Here is a 23162-nt window from a genome sequence, read left to right on the forward strand (position 1 = left end):
ATCATAGTGGTCATCTCTCTGAATGATGATAGTAACCAGGATATGCTGAGCTCTTTATGTATCAGGAGCTATTTCAACAGCTTACAGGTATCACCCCCATTTGGTCTATCAAGTAGCTACCCTGTTGAAGAAAGTGCTGCTATGATCCATTTTACACATGACACCACTGAGGCACAAAGAAGTTAAAGTAACCATTAGTAGCTGGCAAAGGCAAACATTCAGATCCTGGCAGTCTGATTCCAGACCTTGCTCTCTTAACTTTTCAGGTTCTTCTACTCATAAAAATGACAGGGGAAACTGTAAAAACAGACTCATGAGGTAAAAAAAAAAAAAAAAAAAAGAACCAAGGCATTTTTTTCATTGTTTTATCCTTTTTCCTAATTATTTCAAAGGAGGGTAGCCTAGAATCTTGATCAAAGTCCATCCTTTGTAAAGATGGGCTCCTCTCCAATTCCAGGGGCCAGTTGCCACCTGTCACACACATGAGTTACATTGTTCTTGAGTCCTTCATCCTATTTACATGCCCCAGATAACTGGATTGAGAAGAATGTATCCATTCACTTGGGCTTCCCTGGTGGCTCAGCTGATAAAGAATCCACCTGCAATGCGGGAGACCTGGGTTTGATCCCTGGGTTGGGAAGATTCCCCTGGAGAAGAGAACGGCTACCCACTTCAGTGTTCTGGCCTGGAGAATTCCATGGACTGTATAGTCCATGGGGTCACAAAGAGTCAGACATAACTGAGTGGCTTTCATTTTCACTTTCCCTTTCATCCACTCACTTGTAATATATGGTGAGTTAGATGGCCCAGATTATCACCAATGTGGCCCCATTTTATAAATATTAAGTAATATCAGGACATATTAGGTTAACTACCTTACTAGTTACTATGATTAATTTCATAAATATGAGGCCTTTAAATAATAGAATATTCATAATAATTTGTAATGAGGAGAGTCATCTCAAAAATCTTTTGTGCCATGTTTTCTGGTTTTGTCATGAGCAAAGCAGTTAAAAGTGTTGTCAGATTTAGAGATTGATCCTCTTTATTTTGGACTTCCCTGGTGGCTTAGTGGTAAAGAACACGCTTACCAATGCAGGAGACACAGGTTTGATCCCTGGGTCAGGAAGATCCCCTGGAGGAGGAAATGGCAACTGACTCCAGTAGTCTTGCTTGGGAAATCCCCTGGACAGAGGAGCCTGGTGGGCTACAGTCCATGCGGTTGCAAAAGAGATGGACATGACTTAACAACTAAACAACAACATCTTTATTTTACCATAAAGAGGTCCATTGAGTGTGTATGTTTTCCGAACAGCACCAAGCAGTTCTTCAGTTTTCAGTGGACACTGGATGAACATCCTGTATTGTAACTCAATCCTGACACTGTCTCCATGGAGACAGCAGCAACAGATCCCACAGGTAAGGGCTTGGTCCCACAAGACAGCCAATCACAAGTCCAGGCTGTTGCTTTACTTCCTACCAACAGGATATATATTGGAGGCTCCTACAATCCCCTCCTCTGGTCTGATTATTTGCTCATAGTGGCTCACAGAACTCAATAAAACAGTTTATTTTCTAGATGCTGGTTTATTGCGAAGGGTACTACAGGACACGAATGAACAGTCAGATGAAGAGATCCACAGGGCCAGGTCTGGAAGGGTCCTGAGCACCAGAGCTTCTGTCCACGTTGAGTTCAGGAGGTACCAGCCCCCTAGCATGTGAATATTTTCTGGTTCACCAACGTGGAATCTCTCTAAGCCCTTCCTTTTGAGTCCTTATGGAGGCTTCATAACAGAGGCATAATTGATTAAATCATTGGCCACTGAGGACTGGACTCAGCCCCTCTCCCCCGCTGGAAGCCGTAGGTAAGGTGGGAGAGGGGGCTAGGACTGAAAGTTCCAACCCTCTAATCACATGGTTGGTTTCCCTAGCAGCCAGCCCCATCCTTAGATGCTTTGAGAAATCATATCATTAACATAAACTCAGGTGTGGTTGAAAGGAATTTGTTGTGAATATCAGACAACTTTCTGACTCTTGTTATTTAGGACATCCCAAGAAACAGGGGTGAAGACCAAATGTATATTCTTATTATAAAGCACAGTATCACACAAGTATTTCAGATTTGCTCAACTTTTCTGGTATAAGTGGCTATCAGAGGTATGCAAACTAGCAGATTGTTTAAAACTTTTAGTTTTATTTATTTAGAATAATTTTAGACTAAATTTGTATTTATCTCCATACTCCCTTTACCACTAACATGTGACGTATCCATAGCACATTCATCAAAATTGAGAAATCAATGCTTTAACTATGGGCACTATTCAGATTTCATAGGTTTTATGAATATTATCCTTTTCTATTCCAGAAGCCAATCCAGGACACTACATTAAATTGAGTTATTGTATCTTTCTCTCTTCTGGTCTATAATAGTTTCTCAGTCTAATTTCTCATGATGTTGATACTTTTAAAGAATTCTGGTCAGGTATTTTGTAGCATGTCTTTCACTGGGGTTTGGCGACATTCTCACAATTAGACTGGGGTTGTGGATTCTGGGAGAAAACAAGAGAGGTAGGTGCTCTTCTCATCACATCACGTCAAGGGCTACAGAACATGACTAAGCACTGATGAGGTCAACTTTCATCACTGGCTAAGGTGGGGTCCACCAGGTTTCTCTGCTGTAAAGTCACCTTTTCCCCCTTCCATACTCTCTCTGTTGGAAGCATGTCACTAGAACCAGCCGCTACTCAGAATTAAGCTCCTTTTCCTAGAAAGGAGACTATCTAAAAAGAATTCTTCTGTAAGATTTGCTTCTTTTCTCTGTATATTTATTTATTCAATCATTTATTTATGCCAGTATGCACTATAGATATTTATTTTATTCTCTGAGCTATAATCTAATCCTATAGTTATTTATTTGGTCACTCAAATTACTCCAGCATTGGCCATTGGGAATTCTTTCAATTTGGCTCCTCTCTCTGTTTGATATATTAATCCCTCCCTGTTCCTCTCTCTCTTTCCTTTGAAGTATTTCCTTAACTTTTAGCACTAACAAGATGCTCTAGGCTCATCTTGCACTTTTCCTGCTCCAGTTCTGAAATGAATTTGAAAAAGATATCTGAAGAACAAACCTGTAATATTTTTCATATTAGAGACAGTTCATCACAGAAAAAGACCCACAGATGAATCCTAAACGCATGAAAGGAAACATAGCCATAAATTGAAGCCATGTTAAGAAGCCCTTTCCTACCTCTCAGATTGGCAAAGACTATGAAGTTCGATAACTTCTGCTGCCAGGCAGAAGGGAAGGAATCTCATCTCCTGATATAGGACCATATGGAAGGCAATTTGGCAATATCTAGCAAAACTATGAAACAATCCAAGACTCAGCAGTTCCACTTCCAGGAATTTATCCCACAGATATTTTTGCAAATAACATATATATATATAAGATTATTTGGGCTTTCCTGGTGGCTCAGACTGTAAAGAAGCTGCCTGCAATGCTGGAGACCCAGGTTTGATTCCTGGGTCAGAAAGATTACCTGGAGGAGGGAATGGCTACCCACTCCAGTATTCTTGCCTGGAGAATTCCATGGACAGAGGAGATTATTTAGTGTAATATGCTTATAGACAAGAATGAAACAACTTAAATGTTCATCAATACCCAGTTGGCTAAATATGTTATACTATGTCACACAATGCAATGCAGCACAGCCATAAAAAGAGATTCTTAAAATATACTATCAGGCTTTAAAAATAAGGTACAGGAAAAGTTTAAGAAGGGATAGAAAAGACTCTATTTATATATGTGTGTCTATGTATCATATCTCTGGAAGATACAGCTGTATCAGCTGTTGCCAGTAGGAGAGAAAACTAGTACTTCTGAAGGTTGGAAAGAGAATTTTTTACTATCCTAATTATGCTTTTGGAATTTTGAGATTTGATATTAAAAATTGTATTATATCTGCACACTTCTAAAATCTTATTATTTCCCAACATTTGTCAAAAATTTCCAAAAAAAAAAAATCCAGTAGGCTTCAAAGCCCTTTATTAAAACTAGAAAACACTATTCTAATTAAATTTTCATTTCTAATTAAGTTGCAAAAGCAAAGATTCATAACTGGAAAAGTAAACATTTATTAGGTAAATTTCAACAAAAATCTTTGATAAATTGGCATATAGAATTTAAGAAAAGAATGTAACGATTATTGTGTGCAACCAACAAGAACTTTTTTCCTTAGATCTGCATATCATAATGAGAATTAATTTCAAATATCCTTTAAATTTGAGAATGGAAATAAATGGATCTTAAAACTAGCCCTTTAATTATTGATTCACAGAGCACTAAATCAAAGTTTTCAAAGCTAATTAATCTCATTCAATCATTCTGATCTTACTAAAAATATTGTATTAATAATAGTAACTCAATTAGAGAAAGACACTTTGTACTGTTAATACAACTTTTGAATGTTAATTTCATGTCTGTCACGTCCTTTTTAAAATTTTAGTTTGGCAGTGCTTATAATTTATGTAGCATATTAGTACAGAAGGACTTGAGTATGGTTTATAATTCAATATATATCTACAGGGGATACACACTTAATTTTCTTTACTGATGGGATTTATGATAAAGTTTGGAGGCTGTTATTTTAGAAACAAGCTCTCAGTCAGGTGGGGGCCCCAGTGAAGTTGAGAAGTGAGGAAGAAGAAGAAAAAGAAGTAGCCTGTCCCTAAATGTAGTTATCATATAAGTCCCAAGAAATAGAATTCTAGAATCTCTTGACAGTTGGAAACAAAAGAGCTAAGAATTCTTCTTTCTCTAAAGCTCTACAGAAAGGTCCTTGGTTTGGCCAAGATCACTTGTGCCTGGTCAGGATCAGAATGGCTTCGTGGGATGCGGGAAGCTTGTGTGAGCTCCTAAACGCTCATTAGGTAAGTAGAATGGTGTTTCTCCCCCAGAATCACCTGAGGCATGTCTCTGGGGCAGGTACGTTTTTAATAAGACCTAAATCACTCTAGACTGGTTCCAAATAGGAAAAAGAGTACCTCTAGGCTGTATATTGTCACCCTGCTTATTTAACTTACATGCAGAGTACATCATGAGAAATGCTGGGCTGGAGGAAGCACAAGCTGGAATCAAGATTGCCGGGAGAAATATCAATAACTTCAGATACGCAGATGACACCACCCTCATGGCAGAGTGAAGAACTAAAGAGCCTCTTGATGAAAGTGAAAGAGGAAAGTGAAAAAGTTGGCTTAAAGCTCAACATTCAGAAAACTAAGATCATGGCATCCAGTCCCATCACTTCATGGTATTAGATGGGGAAACAATGGAAACAGTGGCTGACTTTATTTTTTGGGGCTCCAAAATCACTACAGATGGTGATTGCAGCCATGAAATTAAAAGACGCTTACTCCTTGGAAGGAAATTTATGGCCAACCTAGACAGCATATTAAAAAGCAGAGACATTACTTTGTCAACAAAGGTCTGTCTAGTCAAGGCTATGGTTTTTCCACTAGTCATATATGGATGTGAGAGATGGACTATAAAGAAAGCTGAGCGCTGAAGAATTGATGCTTTTGAATTGGGTTGTTGGAGAAGACTCTTGAGAGTCCCTTGGACTGCAAGAAGATCCAACCAGTCCATCCTAAAGGAGATCAGTCCTGGGTGTTCATGGGAAGGACTGATGTTGAAGCTGAAACCCAATATTTTGGCCACCTGATGCGAAGAGCTGACTCATTTGAAAAGACCCTGATGTTGGGAAAGATTGAAGGCAGGAGGAGAAGGGGATGACAGAGGATAAGATGGTTGGATGGCATCACCGACTCAATGGACATGAGTTTGGGTAGACTCCAGGAGTTGGTGATGGACAGGGAGGCCTGGCGTGCTGCGTTTCACGGGGTTGCAAAGAGTTGGACACAACTGAGCGACTGAACTGACTGACTGACTGAAATCACTCTAGTGAAGCCATCTGTCCCAAGAAATCAACAATGGCAACCCCAGCTTGAAGGATGTAGAATGTTGTACTTGGGGCCACCACTGCTGTGGGCTTTTATTTTGATTAGCTTGAGACCAGTGAGAGTCTAAAGATAAGGGATAGAAACCAACTGGATTTGTAAACTCTGTGTCCTAAACCTTGTTGGTCTCCCTCTGGGTACCTGGCACAGTGCTAGGGTATAGTTCCCTGCTACACATCAGGGGGTTTTGCTATAAAGGTCCGGATACTGAATATTTTAGACTTTATGGTCTATACAATGTCCAACACAACACTCAACTGTAAAAAGCAGCCGTACACAATATATTACTGGATGGGTATGGCTGTTTACTAATAAAACTTTACTTACAAAAAACAGACCTATTTTACTGACCCTTGATACTCACCAGTATGTATCTAGACACCCCATCTAACATGTAGTCACCTTATGGTCAGTTACCTTAAAGCCCCCATAATGATTCCCCTCTGGCTTCACTGAATATTCAGCCTTGTTCTTAGCCTCTCCTCTCAACTGGGAAACTTAGCTCCATGAGGAGAAATGAACAACTCTAGAAATGTCTAAGCAGGTGAAGAAAATGATACTGGATGAAAGTATCTATGAATGTCAGGTTCAGAATCAGAAGCAGTTACCAGAGATTTCACTCCACCCTCATCTCAGCAAGGTTGTCCTATTTAGGGAAGGCAAATTTCTTTGGGAGAAGAATCACTTCTGGAAAACCCGTAGCCAGCAAGTCATGGACCTTTTGATCCTAGTTGCATTTTAAATGATTAGGTGGGAGTCCCTTTATGTCCTCCCACCACCAGCACTTTCTCCTCTTTGGACTCATCATCATTTGTCCCATTCTTGCTTGCCATTGACACCAAACTTTACGGGGGACCCATGAAACAGTGATGGAAAAACCCAGAAAAATATTATATTTCATTTTAAATATAACATTGATATTTTTGAAGCAACATTTCCACGTTTGGAAAACATGTTTCAAGAGAAAAAGGAGATAATGAAATATGAAAGTGCCAAAAAAAAAAAAAAAGAGGAAATATAAGGTGCTAAATATTCTACCTTTAGAATGGATACATGTATATGTATCGCTGAGTCCCTTTGCTGTCAGCCTGAAACTATCACAACATTGTTAATCGGGTATGTGCTGTGCTGTGCTTAGTTGCTCAGTCATGTCTGACTCTTTGTGACCCCATGGAATGTAGCCCACCAGGCTCCTCTGTCCATGAAATTCTCCAGGCAAGAATACTGGAGTGGGTTGCCATTCCCTCCTCCAGGGGATCTTCCCAATCCAGGGATCGAACCCAGGTCTCCCACATTGCAGGTGGATTCTTTACTGTCTGAGCCACCAGGGAAGCCCAGTAATTGGCTATACTCCAATGTAAAATAACAAGGTTTTTTAAAAATAAACATAAAAAATAAAACGTTTCCTGTCTTCTAAAAAAATCTTCTCCCTTCAATAAACTCCCAACAATAAATCTTAAGGTGGTCTATGAAGACCCATGTATATCCATCTCTGATTGAAACCGAGATGTCTGATTCCACGTGTACAGGCAATGCTTACCTCGTTCTATTCTGGTTATTTCTATTCATAGAGATAAAATGGGGAATCTGAGAAATGTGTCGCCCTCTGTGGATTCTTTCTGGACAACAATAAAGGAAGGTTGATTCCATTCCTTGCCAGGTCCCAGGAGCTTAGCATTTACTTGAAAGTAGTGTGTAGAAGGGCTTCCCAGGGGTCACTAGTGGTAAAGAATCTGCCTGCCAGCGCAGGAGACCTAAAGAGACTAGGGTTTGATCCCTGGGTTGGTAAGATCCCCTGGAGGAGGGCATGGCAACCCACTCCTGTATTCTTGCCTGGAGAATTTCATGGACAGAGGAGCCTGGCAGGCTACTGTCCATGGGGTCGCAAAGAGTCGGACGCGACTGAAGTGACTGAACACGCACGCACAACCATGTAGAAAGTGTTAGAGAGCCTGCAATCATTCCTTCCCTGTACTGTGTACTATTGGCACTTGGGTTTTCCCTGATGCTGGTTCTCAATGTTTACAAGTGACAGGACACTTTCAGGCTGGCAGATTTTGAAGTTCTTGTTGGTGAGAAACTTAGTCTTAGGAATCAAGCAGGATTGTCTGATGTGGTCTCTTATTCTTGACAGGTTATGCCTCCAACAGGCTTGGGGATGAAGGCTGCTGGTATTTTGGCCCTGATGGGCTGCCTGGTCACAGTCGTTGAGCCCAAAGTCTACACTCGATGTAAACTGGCAAAAATATTTTCGAGGGCCGGCCTGGACAATTACCAAGGCTTTAGCCTTGGAAACTGTGAGATTTCTCCCTTCCTGTTTTCTTTCTGCCCTTGAATTGTTCCTTGAGATGTCAGAGGCCCCTCCCATACCCACTTCTGTTTGCTTCCAGCCTGTCCTTGCTCTGCCCCACCAGCAACAGCTGCTGGCTGTTCACATGTCCTCAACGACTGTCTCTGGCGCTTCCCTCCTCCTCTCTGCCCCTTGTGTCCTCACTCCTGGAGTCCTGTATGATTGACACCAGCAAGGGAATGAGAAAACAACTCCCTCTTGCTGGCATTGCAAGGGGCGGGCCTGATGTTTAGTCTGGTCCAGGGTCAGCCACTGACTAGATGTGCCACCCTGCCCATCCTGTGCCTCTGAGGTGTGCTACCTGCCCTGACACTCTCCGGGGCGTGTTGGGAGCAGAGCATTAGTGTAATAAGTATAAGGGAACTCTCCCCTAAGAGCAAGTAGGAGGAAACAATGAATTTCTTTTATTGACACTCCTGGCTTTTTTCCCTCTCTAGGGATCTGCATGGCCTACTATGAGAGCCACTACAACACCACGGCCCAGACCCAACTGAAGGACGGAAGCACCGACTACGGCATCTTTCAGATAAACAGTGACACATGGTGCAGACTTGCAAAGCTACAAGAGAAAAACCACTGTCACGTGGCCTGCTCAGGTAGGCTTTTGATTCTGCAAATATCATCCTTAGGAGCAGACAGGAAAGCTGACCATGGAATATCCACCCATCTTCTGCTTTAACCAAAATTTGGAAGTTCAGATGTGCAAGTGGGTCTGTAAATAAATTACTATAAATTATTCAAGAGTTCCCCAAAGTGGCACTCACAACCTTGTGGTCAACTTGTCCAAAGATGGCTTATTCTATCCAGGGTGGGTTTTATGAAGCCCACCACAAAAACAGGGGCCTGGACAAATGACCTGACTACGCTTTCATGCATAGAGAGGTTAAATATGTTCATTAAGAAGGAGAAAGCTGTTTGCTAGCTGCTTTCCATAAGCAATCCACTCAAAAGATGCAGTTGACGCTTCTTTATACAGAATGAAACAAATTCACTTCACACAGCACTTCTTAAACAGTAGAAATGATGCTAGAATTTATTTCTAAGTCTTTCTCTTTAATCACTCAAGAAATATATGTGGGCATAGAATTGAGCATAGCAGGACTCTTCAGACACGAATTCTGGTGTTAAGGAAGAGTGCTTATATAAAGTTATATAAAAGACTGTAAACAGATGTGAGCTTCAGAGGAAAGAGATGTTATTAATAAAGTCATGGGAAGCTTTATAGACATCATGATATTTTATTTAATATTTGGAAGATAGATAAGATTCGGCTCTTCAAGGATAGAGAAGTGTTACTCCAGTTAAGGAGAACAAAAAAGCAAAAACGTGCATAAAATATAACAGGACATGTGGTTGGAAAGTTAGATGACTACCTAACCACGAAAGGCCCTGGGACCCAAGCTAAGGAGAGTGCACTGATTTCTGCCCTTACTAGGAAATCAGAATGGGTCAGTTCATTCAGCATTGCTTCAGAAAAATTAATATGCAAACTGGATATGAGAGATATTAAAGAAGAGACAGTTTAATTGTCCCTCCAATTGTTGAGGTGAGAAATAAACAGACCTGAATGACGGTCATGGCTGGCAGTATAGAGAAGAACATGCAAGAGACACTCAACAGTAGAAGGATGAAGCAAAGTAAGTGACTGTCTAGTTTGTTCACCTGTAGAATGCAAACCCCATGAGGGCAGGAGTTCTACTTCAATCACTGATGCATCCTCAATGCCTAGAATGCTCCCTGGCCATTGTCGGAGCTCAAGAAATATTCATTGACTTAATCAATGGAGGGAAGGTCCAAAGGGTGAAGACAGGGAGCCATAAAATATTCTCCAGCAAATTCCTTAAGAGCAGGAAATAAACTTTTAATTTCTCGTAGACATGTACAAGATAATCAGCAACCAAGTGTAAATGTATGAATGGCCGCACACTGTGTTAATTTACCTAATGAATTAGTAGTCCCTGCCCCTACTTTACTATGGAATGCTCACTACCTCCTGAGGCCAACCACTCAATTTTTGGTCAGCCCTTATTTTGGAACATTCTTTTGTTGAGCCAAAATCCATCTCCTCATAGTGTTCTCCCATTAATGCCGGTTTCTCCTTCTGGATTTATTAAAAACAAATTTTCTATATTTATATATTGTTGTTGTTCAGTCGCTTAGTTGTATCCAGCTCTTTGTGACCCCATGGACTGTAGCATGCCAGCTTCCTCTGTCCTCCACTATCTCCTGCAGTTTGCTCAAATTCATGCCCATTGAGTCGGTGATGCTATCTAACCATCTTATCTTCTGCTGTCCCCTCTCCTTTTGCCTTCAACTTATCAAATGTTTGAAAATGATGATTAGTAGGTACTTCTCATCTCCAAATCTTATCTTCCAGGCTAAAACATTCAAGATCTTCACTTTTCTACAGATGACTTTTTTAAACCCTCCCCTTCCTGGCGAATCTCATTAGCATACACTATGAGCTTGCCACTAGAGTCTTCCAGTTAAATATGGTGGTTGGATGTGTAAGTATTGTTAGAAGCTGAAAGTGAGAGGACTAATGGTGACTAATTTAGCAATTAGAGAAATCTGAATCCTACGCTGACCGTGGGAAAGCCAAAAAGCAACCACAGGATCCCAAAAGAGCTCAGAAATCAGCAACATCAGCTACTTCCAGAAACTGGGGTGAAGGCAGGCTAAAAATGGGATGATTAATTGGAAAGCCAGTTAAACAGCAGCTGACTCATCTCCTGATTCCATTCATCTATTGACTGCTCCTCCCAACCCTAGCAAGTTACTGGAGCTCTCTCTCTTGGACAGACTACCTAGAAATTCTCTCACTGAGGGACCTCACCAACCTTTGAGTGTGAGAGCTCCATCCTAAGAGGAAGTCAAGTTCCTGTAGTTCCAGTCACCTCCCTCTACTCTGATCCCTGAATGATGGCAGCCAGCCTCGTCTTTCCAGAAGAGAAAACCCTAATCTGGGGCATCCAGTCAGAGGAAAAGTAAAACTAGATTCTGAGTGGAGACTAGATCTCCCTCAGTGAGATGCACAGTTGAAAATCCTCACCTCTGTACTGGACTCCTAATCAGCTTTTTTTTTTTTTACCATCCTTCTCCTAAGTAAGTGCAGCTAACTAGAAGTCTGCCAGTGACTAGACTTCATAGGCTGTCACTGGCATGAGAAAATGAGACCACAACCACCAACAACAAAAACCAGATAAAAGTAATTTGTTGAAAGCAGAGATTATGCAGCAAAATGAAAACTCCAAATGAAAAAAAAACTATTATTAATATCTTTGGTATATTTAATTTAGAATGAATTTCTTACGGACAGCATATAATTGAGTGCTGCTTTTAGAGCTTGTCCAACAATCTCTGCTTTTTCACAGGAATGTTTAGATCAGAGAACTTTTTCTGAAAGGAACAGATAATAAATATTTCATGTTTTGTGAGCCATATAGTCTCTTTTGTAATTATTCAACTTGTCATACAGCACAAAAGCAGCCACAGACAGTATAGAAATGAATAGGCATGATTGTGTTCTAATAAAACTTTATGTACTAAAATGGACGGTGGGTCTGTGGGCCATAGTTTGTGCTGAACTTTGATTTATATTTAATGTAATTGCTGATATGATTACTTTAAAATCCACCATGTTGTTATGTGTTTTCTATTTGTTCCATCTATCCATCTACTCTTGGTTTATTTTTCCTGACTTTTGGGTTAATCGAATATTTTTCAGTACCCGATTTCATTTCTATCATTGGCTTTTTAAGTATATGTGTGCGTGCTTAATTAGTTGCTCAGTTGTGTCTGACTCTTTGTGACCCCATGGACTGTAGCCCTCCAGGCTCCTCTGTCCATGAGATTTCCCAGGCAAGAATACTGGAGTGGGTAGCCATTCCCTTCTCCAGGGGATCTTCCCAATCCAGGAATCAAACCCAGGTCTCCTCCATTGCAGATTGATTCTCTACCATCTGAGCCACCAGGAAAGCCCTTATTAACTTCATCTCTGCTTTATTTTTAGCAGATCCTCTAGGGTTTACAATATACATCACTTTCTACCTCCAAATAACCTTATACCACTTCACATATAATGAAGTTGACACTTGAACAAGGTACTACTAAAACCTGCCACTGACTAAAAGCCTTACCAACAGCATAAGCAGATGATTAACACATATTTTGTATATGTATTATATACTGTATTCTTACAATAGAGTAAGCTAGAGAAAAAAACATTATTAAGAAAATGATAAGGAAGAGAAAATACATTTACTCTATCATATGTATTGATTCTGTAAGCTTATATCACCTGTTTATAAGATGAATCATCTGTCAGTGCCCACATCAATTTTGTTTTAGATGATACAAAACACTGTAGATGTTATATATATTACTAACACTGGACACTAAAATGAAAAGATAATATGAAAAAGGAATTCATTTTTATAGGTATAATGATTCATGCATTAATAACCAAGAAGCAGCAATATGATCACTTTATGATAGCCTAGTGCCATCAGTACAATTGCCTCACAGTAGCCCAGCCTATACTCTAATGAATGGTTAGAAAATTTTTATGGCATGCAGTATTACAGTCATATTCATAATAAAGTATTGTGGAAGCATTGTTGCATTTTTAAATGAGAGGAAGAGACACATACTGTACGGTAATGTAATTCTCTGAAGGCAAAGTTATAAAACAGTAAGGGAGCTAAAGTGAAAGTTGCTCAGTCGTGTCTGACTCTTTGTGACCCCATGCACTGTAGCTCTCCAGACTTCTCTGTCCATGGGGCTCTCCAGGCAAGGATGCTGGAGTGGGTAGCTGTTCCCTTCTCCAGTGGATCTTCCCAACGCAGGGATTGAATCCAGGTCTCCAGCATTGCAGGCAGATTCTTTATCATCTGAGCCACTAGGGAAGCCCAAGGAAGCTTGCTGCTGCTGCTGCTGCTAAGTCGCTTCAGTCGTGTCCGACTCTGTGCGACCCCATAGACGGCAGCCCACCAGGCTCCGCCGTCCCTGGGATTTTCCAGGCAAGAATACTGGAGTGGGTTGCCATTTCCTTCTCCAGTGCATGAAAGGGAAAAGTGAAAGAGAAGCCGCTCAGCCGTGTCCGACTCTTAGCGACCCCATGGACTGCAGCTCACCAGGCTTCTCCGTCCATGGGATTTTCCAGGCAAGAGTACTGGAGTGGGGTGCCATTGCCTTCTCCGCCAAGGAAGCTTACACATTGTTAATTTTATATTAAATATCACTCACCTTGTGCCTACTAAGGATAGACTAGTGCCTACAGAAGAGAAGGGGACAACAGAAGATGAGATGTTTGGATGGCATCACCAACTCACTGCACATGAGCCTGAGCAAGCTCTGGAAGTTGGAGATGGACAGGGAAGCCTGGGCATGCTGCAGTCCATGGGATCACAGAGTTGGACACAACTGAGTGACTGAACTGAACTACTGAGTGCCTACATATATTTTATGCATTTATGACATATCTAACTTTTTATTAATTTTTGGTATTTCTAGGCTATGTGGTTTATAAGTGTTTTCAAACTGTCACAAATCTCAAAAAAATGTTTCCAATATATTTATCGAAAAAAAATCCAAACCAATATATTTCAGGGATCTGCTGCATAAGGATTTTACACTACTGTGGTTCAATTTTCCCCATCATGACCTCTGTGCTAAGTTGTCGTCCTTTTTACTTCCACGTTACACATTTCACAATGCTTTTAAAAAATAATTTTATTTGTTTGTTTTTGACTGTGCTGGGTCTTTGTTGCTGTATGGTCTTTTTCTCTAGTGGCAGCAAACGGAGGTTACTCTCTAGTTAATGCTCAGGCTTCTCATTATGGTGGTCTGTCTTGTTTCGGAGCATGGGCTCTAGGGTACACGGGCTTCAGTAGTTGCAGTCATGGGCTCAGAAGTTGTGGTCCCCGGGCTCTGGAGCACAGGTTCAGTAGCTGTGGCACATGGGCTTAGTTGCTCCGAAGCGTGTGGGATATTCCCAAACCAGCGATTAAACCCGTGTCTCCTGCATTGGCAGGCAGATTCTTTACCATCAAGCCACCAGGGAAGCATGGTGTATGCATTTCTACATATATTACATGCATGCTATACACCTCACAACATGTATAGACACGGTACATTTTTTTTTTTATTTTTGCTTTAAATAACTATCTTTTAAGTAAAATGTTAAGATGAGAAGGATCTCTTTATATTTACCATACAATATTATCATTTGGGGCTTTCCAGGTGGTTCAGAGGTAAAGAATCCACCTGCCAATGCAAAAGGCACAGATTCTATCCCTGGGTTGGGAAGATGCCCTGAAGGAGGAAATGGTAACCCACTCCAGTATTCTTGCCTGGAAAATTCCATGAACAGAGGATCCTGGTGGGCTGCAGTCCATGGGGTCACAAGAGTCAGATACGACTGACCATGCACACATTTACCAATTACAACACTCTCTATACCTTTGGTGCCTTCATTTGGACAAACAATTAAGGGCTGTTTTCTTTCAGCCTAAAGAACATCCTTGAACAATTTCCTGGAGTAGAATTCTTCTAGGAAGCATCTTTCTGCTTTTGTGTGTCTGAAAATGTCTATATTGCATTTTCTTCTATAAGAGAGATTTTCTACATATATAAAACTCTAAGCTGACAGATGGAGAAGGAAATGGCAACCCACTCCAGTATTCTTGCCTGGAAAATCCCATGGATGGAGGAGCCTGGTGGGCTACAGTCCGTGGGGTAGCAGAATCGGACATGACTGAGCGACTTCACTTTCACTTTCAAGCTGACAGATATTTTTCTCTCAGCTTACTAAATATGTCCATTATCTTCTGCCTGACTTGTTTATTATGAGAAATCAGTGATTTTCTCACTTGAGTTCCCTGTGTGTAACATGTCCTTTTTCTCCATCCCCTTTTACAATTTCTCCATCAACAATAACTAGCAATTTGATCACAAATACTGATTTTTTTGTGTTTATTTTGCTTGATATTCACTAAAATTTTGGATGGCTGAGTGAATAATGTTTAAACTTTCTCCTTCTAAGAGTCTAATAACACATATGCTAGATCATTTTTGTATTCCCACTGGTCACTGAGACTCTTCATTTTTTTTTCAGACCTTTTCCCTTTCTGTGTTTTATTTTCAATCATTTTATGTTCAAGATCTCGATCATTTTTGTGAAGTGTCTGATCTATTAAATTCACCAATTGAATGTTTCATTTCAGATATTGTATTTTTTCAGTGCCAGGTAATTATATTATTTCTCACATTTGATGTTTTCCTATAAGTCCTTGTTATCAATAAACATATTTATAAGTAGTGTTTTAAATTTCTTATCTAATTCAATCATCTCTGTCATTTCTAGGTCTTTCTCCTGGCTGTGAGTTATGTTTTCATACCTTTTTGTACATTTGATCAGTTTTTTACTGTATACTAGACAGCGTGTATATTACTTTGTTGAATGTCTGGATTATGCTGTGTCCCTTTAAGGATTATTGAAGTTCATCTTGGCAAGCAGTTAATTCTGATCCAGGACATTCTAGAGTAGTCTTTATGGGAGGGCTCAGCAGCCTTTATGCAGCCTTACTATCAAGGTATTTATCTATAGCATCTCTTGAATAAACCAGGGCTCAGCAAAGTGTCTCTCCTCTGGCCAGTAACAGACCACCTCTCCCTGTGTGAGCACTGCCATTGCTGAGGTTCCTGGTAGCAGTTTTCTGATTACTCTCATGGAGTTTTTCAGTCTAAGACTCAGAGGTCTCTCTCTGCAGAGTTCTGGCACACTCCTGGGTGGCTCCTTCCTCACAGGGACCCCTCTCCACAAATTCCAACTGTCTTGGCCTCTGATCTCTGTCTCCTCTACTTAGATTGCCATGGCCTGCCTAGATTCTACCTTTGTGGTCTGGAAAGTACCTCTGGGCAGAAAGTTACAGCAATCCCAAGGCTCACCACATCTGGTTTCTATCCCTCAAAGGTTCTGCATTCCCTGTTGTCTAGCTGTTACAGTAGGAGAGAAAATCTCTAGTGCATCATGGCCAAGCTTGACTTTATGTGCAGTTTACTAACTGAATATTGTCCAGTGGGCCAGTTACTGAAATGTGGGCTAAATGTACATTTGCAAGACAACAGTGGATTCTCAGAAATTAAAATGTTAGATGGCTTATAGTTAGAGGTGAAGGATCACTCATATCTGTTTTCTCATCAAAAAGAGCTTGGGATTTTTAGGGAAAGCTTTAAAATAGAAAACAGGATGTTGGTTTTATATCCTAATCACCCTCCATGACTGTCTTCCCCCAGCCTCCAGCCAGAGAGGCTATAATTAGAGACAATGTCATTCTGTCCCATGGATTACAGAAGTAGGGCTGTTCGTCATGGAAACCTGGAAACAAGCTAGCATTGCGGTGTGTGTGCAACGTAGGTGGCATCTCATGTGTGTACAAAATACACGCAGCTCATGCCCATCTACTGAACCTGGTCCTCTTCTCATTCCCAGACCAGACCATATGCCTCAAATTACTGTCAACCTTCCCCAAATTATTTGAACACAATATTTGTTATATAGAGATATAAATATATCTATATATAGACACACACATGCATATAATAATATAATAGCCATTTTTGTTTCCCTCCAATAACTTAGTCCTTATTAAAATAGATCTTAAGAAAGTAGTCATTGCCTCCTATGTCTAGTCTAGCCCACATATATTAATCTCTGTTTCTCCTTCCAGCCTGGTATCTGAGTTGGTTGTTGCCACTTCAGAAAGGACAAGGAGATGTAAATTCTGGGCAAAGTAGTGACATTTTCATGGGGGCCAGGAGGATGTTGAGGAGAGGCTGGTTTTGCAGTAGAATTCCCACCGAAAAGAACTGGTTCTTTTTGTGTAGATTGTTGCTGTTTTCTGTTGTTGGATGTGGGAGAATAAAATGTTCCCTTGAATGATCTTTGATATTCAACAGAACCCTTACCTTATCCGTGTGTGACTGGACAGAATTGTCTATTTGAACACCAAGCAGAAGCCACTGTTGGCTCCGGTCCTTGTACATATGTGCTCCCTGGGCTCATTTCTGCCCCTCTGCTGCCCCACTGTGGTGATTTCACTGTGTTTCCACATTTTAGCCCAGAGCCAGGTTCTTTACTCCCCAGCCCTGTACCCCTTTAACATATTTTCCTAAAGAAATTCAAGGTTCCATGCAACTTGTTGCTTGTTTTTTGGTATTTGCAAAACATCTCACTTGTGCAACAAAATTGTAGAAAAAGTGGGATGCTGGCAAACACTTTCCATGAATTGTACAGCCTGGGCCTGCAGCACCTACCCTTCCCACCAACCTGTGCACAGCATCTCCCGACTAGCAACTTGCTTCACCCTCGATGGGAGCCTTGTTCTCTGTGTGCAGGTATAGCAGAATATCCTCTGTAGATCACAGCTACAGTCTCTCCTCCCCACTCCTGCTTCCACCCATTCTTCTACAGGCGTGGATCCCTAACAAAAATACCTTGCACCCCAAACTCACCTCCACATCTACTTCTGGTGAACGCAACCTGAAGCAGAAATGATGTTGGGCTTTTTTGTTTATTTGCCTTTTCTTGTCATATTTGTGTTGAGAAGGATTTTGAGGTCACTTCTAGTGAAGTGATATGAATTAATACATTTTCAGTTGAAAGATTTGTTATGTCTGAAAGCCATAGAAAAAGTAATAAAGGCAAAGGTTTCACATAAAGCTTAAAGTTTTCTCATGTGAAAAATACTTTGGGTATAAAAAAAATTTTAATGCACAAACCAGAAAGCTACAATAAATAGAAGTTTAATCATTACCTATAAAGAAATCTTACATGCCGAATTAACATGAGTAAAGAAAACACTACTGTCCTGTCTAGCTTTTATGTTTCTTCAGGACATAAACATTTTCCTATTGTGTTTTTCCTAAACACACTTCCAAAAGCCTTTCAGGACTGGCCTATTCCTCTATCAACGAGTCCTAAACTTCAAGATGTGGATGGCCTAGAAACAAAAACAATCATTTCTTTGTGAAGAAGTGGAACAGAAAAAAAAAAAAAAAGGGAGACAGCTCATAGTTCTTACAACCTTCCTGCTCCAAAATGCAGTGAGAAAAGTGAAGAAAATCTGATTTGGGCTACCCCTCCTCCAACAGCAAATTCTCAGCTAATCCTCTACTACTCTCTCTTATAGCCTTGATCACTGACGACCTCACGGATGCAATTATCTGTGCCAAGAAAATTGTTAAAGAAACGAATGGCATGAACTACTGGTAAGAGTCTTCCCTTGGGAGACAAGCTGACATGGGTGAAACCCTTAGTGTGTGTGTTCACCAAAGCTGCAGGGGATGGGAACAAGTTCACCTCTGCAGAGTGGTCCAGCGATTTCCACTTGACCTTGTCTATGTGGTCCTCCATGACTGTGTGGATGTGCAGTGAACCTGGGGTTAGTATGGAGAGTAGAGGATAAGGGAGTCAGAATTATTTGCAGAATTATTCGCTTTTCACATCAAGATGTTCCAAACAAGGAAGAGAGGGCTGTTTTCTCATGTAAACTGGAGAGCATCAGTGAAGACAATATACCAGAAGAAAAAGCTCAAGCTTGCTCTGTATTTGGATAAGATTTGGGAAGTCTATGGCAGTGAGAGGAAAATAACCATGTTGGTTACATGAGAAATTGACAGGAAACTTCCCCAGGCTGTGTGTGAGCTATGGCTTAGCTGGTGCCCACCGGCTCTCTGCGGCTTGTGAACGTTGCTGATTGGGTCACTCACTTGCAGAACCCAAATTTTAAGAGATGTGGATGTTTAACAAAATGCCCCATCCTTATAAAAGTTGTTTGCTTTTTGCTGAGTCTCATATAGACTAGGAGAAAACCAGGGAGAGGGAAGTCTTAAGGCAAAAAAGATGGAGTCCTTAGATCAGGACTTAGATCAGGACCTGAAACAAATGACACTAAACCCTGGGCACTGCTGGTTAAGTGGGTTACTTGTCTATGGTTTTTGAGCCTCAGAGCATTTGGACTGTCACACTTTACTCTGCTGTTCCTTCTTCCCTCTCCTCCCCAGGCAAGGCTGGAAGAAGAACTGTGAGGGCAGAGACCTGTCTGAGTGGAAAAAGGGATGCGAGGTTTCATGAACTGGACAGTACCAAGGATGCTTCATGACAGCCCCTAGTGATAGTGGTCATGTCATCTTGTCCTCTATCCTCCTGATGGTCCTTCTCAAAGTTGGAGAGGGAAAGTTAAGTTATATTTTTAAGGAAATAAATATTTCCATTTAAATATCTTGACTTCACCCTGACTCAGTTTCAATGATGTCATAATAGCACAAGGTTAAGACTTGAAAAGTCACCTATAAAATGTTCTAGTCCTAGGAGGAACAAACTTCTCTTCTTTATGGCTGCTTATTTAAAAATACAATTCCCAGGTCCAGGGGAACACTAGAGGAATGACCATACTTTGCTGACCTCTGTCCTGGAGCATTAAGTCCTTCTTCTCCTCGTCATCGGATGCGTAGCTCTTTCTCAGCTCAGTTCTGCTGGAGAGAATGTTCCCACTTCATCCAGGCAGTTGTGAGAGACATTCTAATGGGACCAAATACTGAAGTTGCAGCTTTTAGCCCCAATGTTCCCCATGTATTCTAACATCCATTTAAGTTTAATCTATCAAAAACCCTGGTGGCTCAAACAGTAAAGAATCCACCTGCAATGCAGGAGACCTGGGTTTGATCCCTGGGTTGGGAAGATCCCCTGGAGGAGGGCATGGAAACTCACTCCAGTATTCTTGCTTGGAGAATCCCCATGGGCAGAGTCCATGGGATTGCAGAGAGTCAGACACGACTTAGCAACTTTCACTGTCACTATCAAAAACCACACTTACATCCTCAGGACAAAATTGTTTCTAGACTTAGACCTACAGATTTTATTAGTTTGGTCTAGAAACTGACCTGACTATCTAAAAGATACTTCATTACCTGGAATTGTGAGCTGAGGAGCCCAGATCCCAAAGATATTCCCAGGATGCTTTCTGCTCCATGCAGAGTCTTGTCCATTCTCTGTCCTGGCTAGAGTTAGAAGTGGTTGGGCTGTCTTGTTAGAACTTTAGGGTCAAGTTGAATGCAATCTGACCTTGAGACTGCACTAACTTGAGGTTTGTTGGAAAAATGGTTATGCTTGGAAATATGTTGCCCGGTTGGAAGGAAGTCCTCACTAGTCAGGTCGATGGGTTTTATGATAGCACCAAAGTAACCCATAAACACTCTCTCATTGCCAACTGCCTGAGTTTTACAGTTGGCTCATTTCACATTCACAGGCTTTTCTCACAGGAATAGGCTTTAAAAAATCTGAATGCTGCTTGCCAAACAAATAAACTTTTATATATGTCTAAACAAACATAATCTTGTGACAATTTAATAGGCATTACAAAGCATAGGGGGAAAAAAGCTTTCGAAACTTGATGTAAGAATCAAAAAAACAATTCTTTAACAGGGCTGAATAAAATCTACAAAATTGAGAGTCCATTTAGCTGTACTAAATTCATAATCAGTACTTGTAAAAGTCCATAAATATGTATTTTTCACTATTATTGTCATTCACCCACCTCACAGTACCCATTTCTTAGCCAAATCTCCTGCATTGTTAAAACCAGTGGTACCATGTTAACGACTTAGGTGGGCATGGAACCAGGTGCCAGTCATTCAAAGACTAGAGGAAATTTTTTTTAACAACAACAACAAAAAAGAATATTTTGAAATCCAAAATGAAGGGAAACTGGCTGGCCCTACAATTTGACTGACCTCTGTGCGAAACTCATAAGTGTTCTAAGCATGCAAACCTACTATTTCTCTCCTCAAGTGTTTCATTTAGTGTTTCCATAAATAATAATTTAGGATAAAAAATGCATGGTCCTGAATAATTTTCTACAATCAATGCCCTCTGAAATTCAAGAGGAAAACATTACTCCTATTCCCTAATTATCTTTATTTAACAAAATTATATTAAAATAAACAACTAAGATCTATATTCTCTTTTATAGTTTCTAAAAGTGAAATTCACTCAGTCGTGTCTGACTCCTTGCAACTCCATGGATTGTAGCCGGCCAGGCTCCTCTGTCCATAGAATTCTCCAGGCAAGAATACTGGAGTGGGTTGCCACGACGTTCTCCAGGGGATCTTCCTGACCCAGGGATCGAACCCAGGTTGTCCCACATTGCAGGTGGGTTCTTTACCATCTGAGCCACCAGGGAAGCCCTCACTCCTATTCCCTAATTATCTTTATTTAACAAAATTATATTAACATAAACAACTAACATCTATATTCCCTTCTACAGTTTCTAAGGCACTCGGAAATAGGTTTTCAGTTTCTCCTAACAACGACTTAAAAAAAAAATGTAAAACATGAAAATCATTCCTTTCAGTTGAAGAGTAGACATGCCCTGAGAAAGCACGACAGACTTCACCATCATCCAGGGCAGCCGCTCCACAGAGTGTCAGGTTGCTAGGAGTTCCTGATGGGCTATGATGTCCTGGATGGAAATTCACACAACCAGCTTCCAAAAGAGCCAGTGCCTGGGAGAGCTGAGGGTGCAGGGGAATGCAGGGGGGCCCCAACTGTGGCAGAGTTTCTGGACCACAATGAGCTTCCTCTAGGGACCTCGAGGCAGCTACACAGCATGGTGACTTAGCTAGGTAACCATCTCTTTGCCTCGTTTTCTTTCTGTCTCATATCCAGTTAGTTCTACAGTTCAGGAGATTGGGGAAAAGAGGCACATGCAAACCATCTGAATCACAGAGACACAGCACATCCATGTCAGTTGATCCTTCTGTAACAGCAGAAAGGTCAGAAGGCCAGGTGGTAATGAACAGTCTCACTGGAGAGAGGAAGGGGAAGAAAGACAAAGAATATATTTCCTTACACGAGGCTGCAACTTGAACAATTTTTACCACGAGACCTCCTTGCTGATGGGTTGTGCTTCCTTGACAATCCAAATGAAACCATGAGCATTGAACCGTGGTGTTTGCCTTTCATGGCTTATGGTCCCTTTATCGGGTGAGCTCTGGTTTTCACAAGTATACATATTCATTATTCAACATATAGAAACTATTTTTCAAAACCTCAAAAATATTCTCCCCAATGATAACTACTTAATGATAACTACCACTAATGCTTCTGGCTTTCTTTCCATTTTTTTTTTTCTAGTTTTTATAAAGTTGGAATTATGGAGCTTTATTTTTGTAGGCCATGCTTTTCACTTACTATGCTCCAAGGTTTCCCCCAATTAATATTTTCTAAAATATCTGTGATCCATGAGAACAGCACCATAGTGACTGTGCTGTCCCATAATTCATTTCCTCTTTCCCTTATTACTGCAGGTTTGGGTTAACCAGAAGCGTTTTCAGGTCTGGATTCTAGGCCAATTTTTGCAAAAGGCTCTTTCTTTCCCTGCTGCTTATTCTCCTCCAAACTTCACCCAAAGCTCTCAGTCCATAATTGTATGAGGTCTATGTTTCCACAGACTCCTTGACCACTTTGGGGGTGACTTCAACAGAAAAATATGATATCGGGTCACATTTTCCAAACAATAATATATGTTAGGCCATTTGGTCTGACATTGAGAGAAAAGGCTTAAAGTGGGTGCAGTTCTGAAAAACCCGACCCTCACTGTTACCATGCTGTTTCACCGCCTGTGAAGTGGGAATAATATCTGACATACACAGCTGTGGTGGGGATTAGCCACAATGTTAGAAGCACATAGGGCTTCCCTGGGGGTTCAGATAGTACAGAATCTGCCTGCAATGC

General features: G+C 40.9%; 1 protein-coding gene across 5 annotated transcripts; it reads left to right on the top strand.

The window, feature by feature from the left end:
* Positions 1-1589: 1589 nt before the first annotated feature.
* On the top strand, positions 1590-19660 carry LOC145531187 (lysozyme-like protein 1). 5 transcript variants are annotated; one of them, XM_081552958.1, is made up of 7 exons: positions 1590-1865; positions 2046-2157; positions 4823-4929; positions 8150-8312; positions 8803-8961; positions 18559-18637; positions 19433-19660. In XM_081552958.1, the coding sequence occupies exons 4-7, from the start codon at positions 8153-8155 to the stop codon at positions 19500-19502; spliced, it is 468 nt and encodes a 155-aa protein (XP_081409084.1). In that variant the 5' UTR covers positions 1590-1865; positions 2046-2157; positions 4823-4929; positions 8150-8152; the 3' UTR covers positions 19503-19660. The 5 variants fall into 5 exon arrangements, with proteins under 5 accessions (XP_081409084.1, XP_081409086.1, XP_081409087.1 ...); XM_081552960.1 differs by having other exon boundaries at positions 1590-1700; XM_081552961.1 differs by having other exon boundaries at positions 1590-1649.
* The last annotated feature ends 3502 nt before the right edge of the window (positions 19661-23162 follow it).

Source organism: Giraffa tippelskirchi, chromosome 13 (genome assembly GCF_054371585.1).
Source record: "Giraffa tippelskirchi isolate mGirTip1 chromosome 13, T2T-mGirTip1v1.2.pri, whole genome shotgun sequence".
Taxonomy (NCBI): Eukaryota; Metazoa; Chordata; class Mammalia; order Artiodactyla; family Giraffidae; genus Giraffa; species Giraffa tippelskirchi.

Excerpts from the sequence above, each read along its gene's own strand:
- LOC145531187 (XM_081552958.1), top strand. The coding sequence starts at position 8,153 with ATGCCTCCAACAGGCTTGGGGATGAAGGCTGCTGGTATTTTGGCCCTG. Across the intron at positions 8,313-8,802 it reads AGGCTTTAGCCTTGGAAACT|GGATCTGCATGGCCTACTAT; the intron begins GTGAGATTTCTC and ends TTCCCTCTCTAG. Across the intron at positions 8,962-18,558 it reads CTGTCACGTGGCCTGCTCAG|CCTTGATCACTGACGACCTC; the intron begins GTAGGCTTTTGA and ends TCTCTCTTATAG.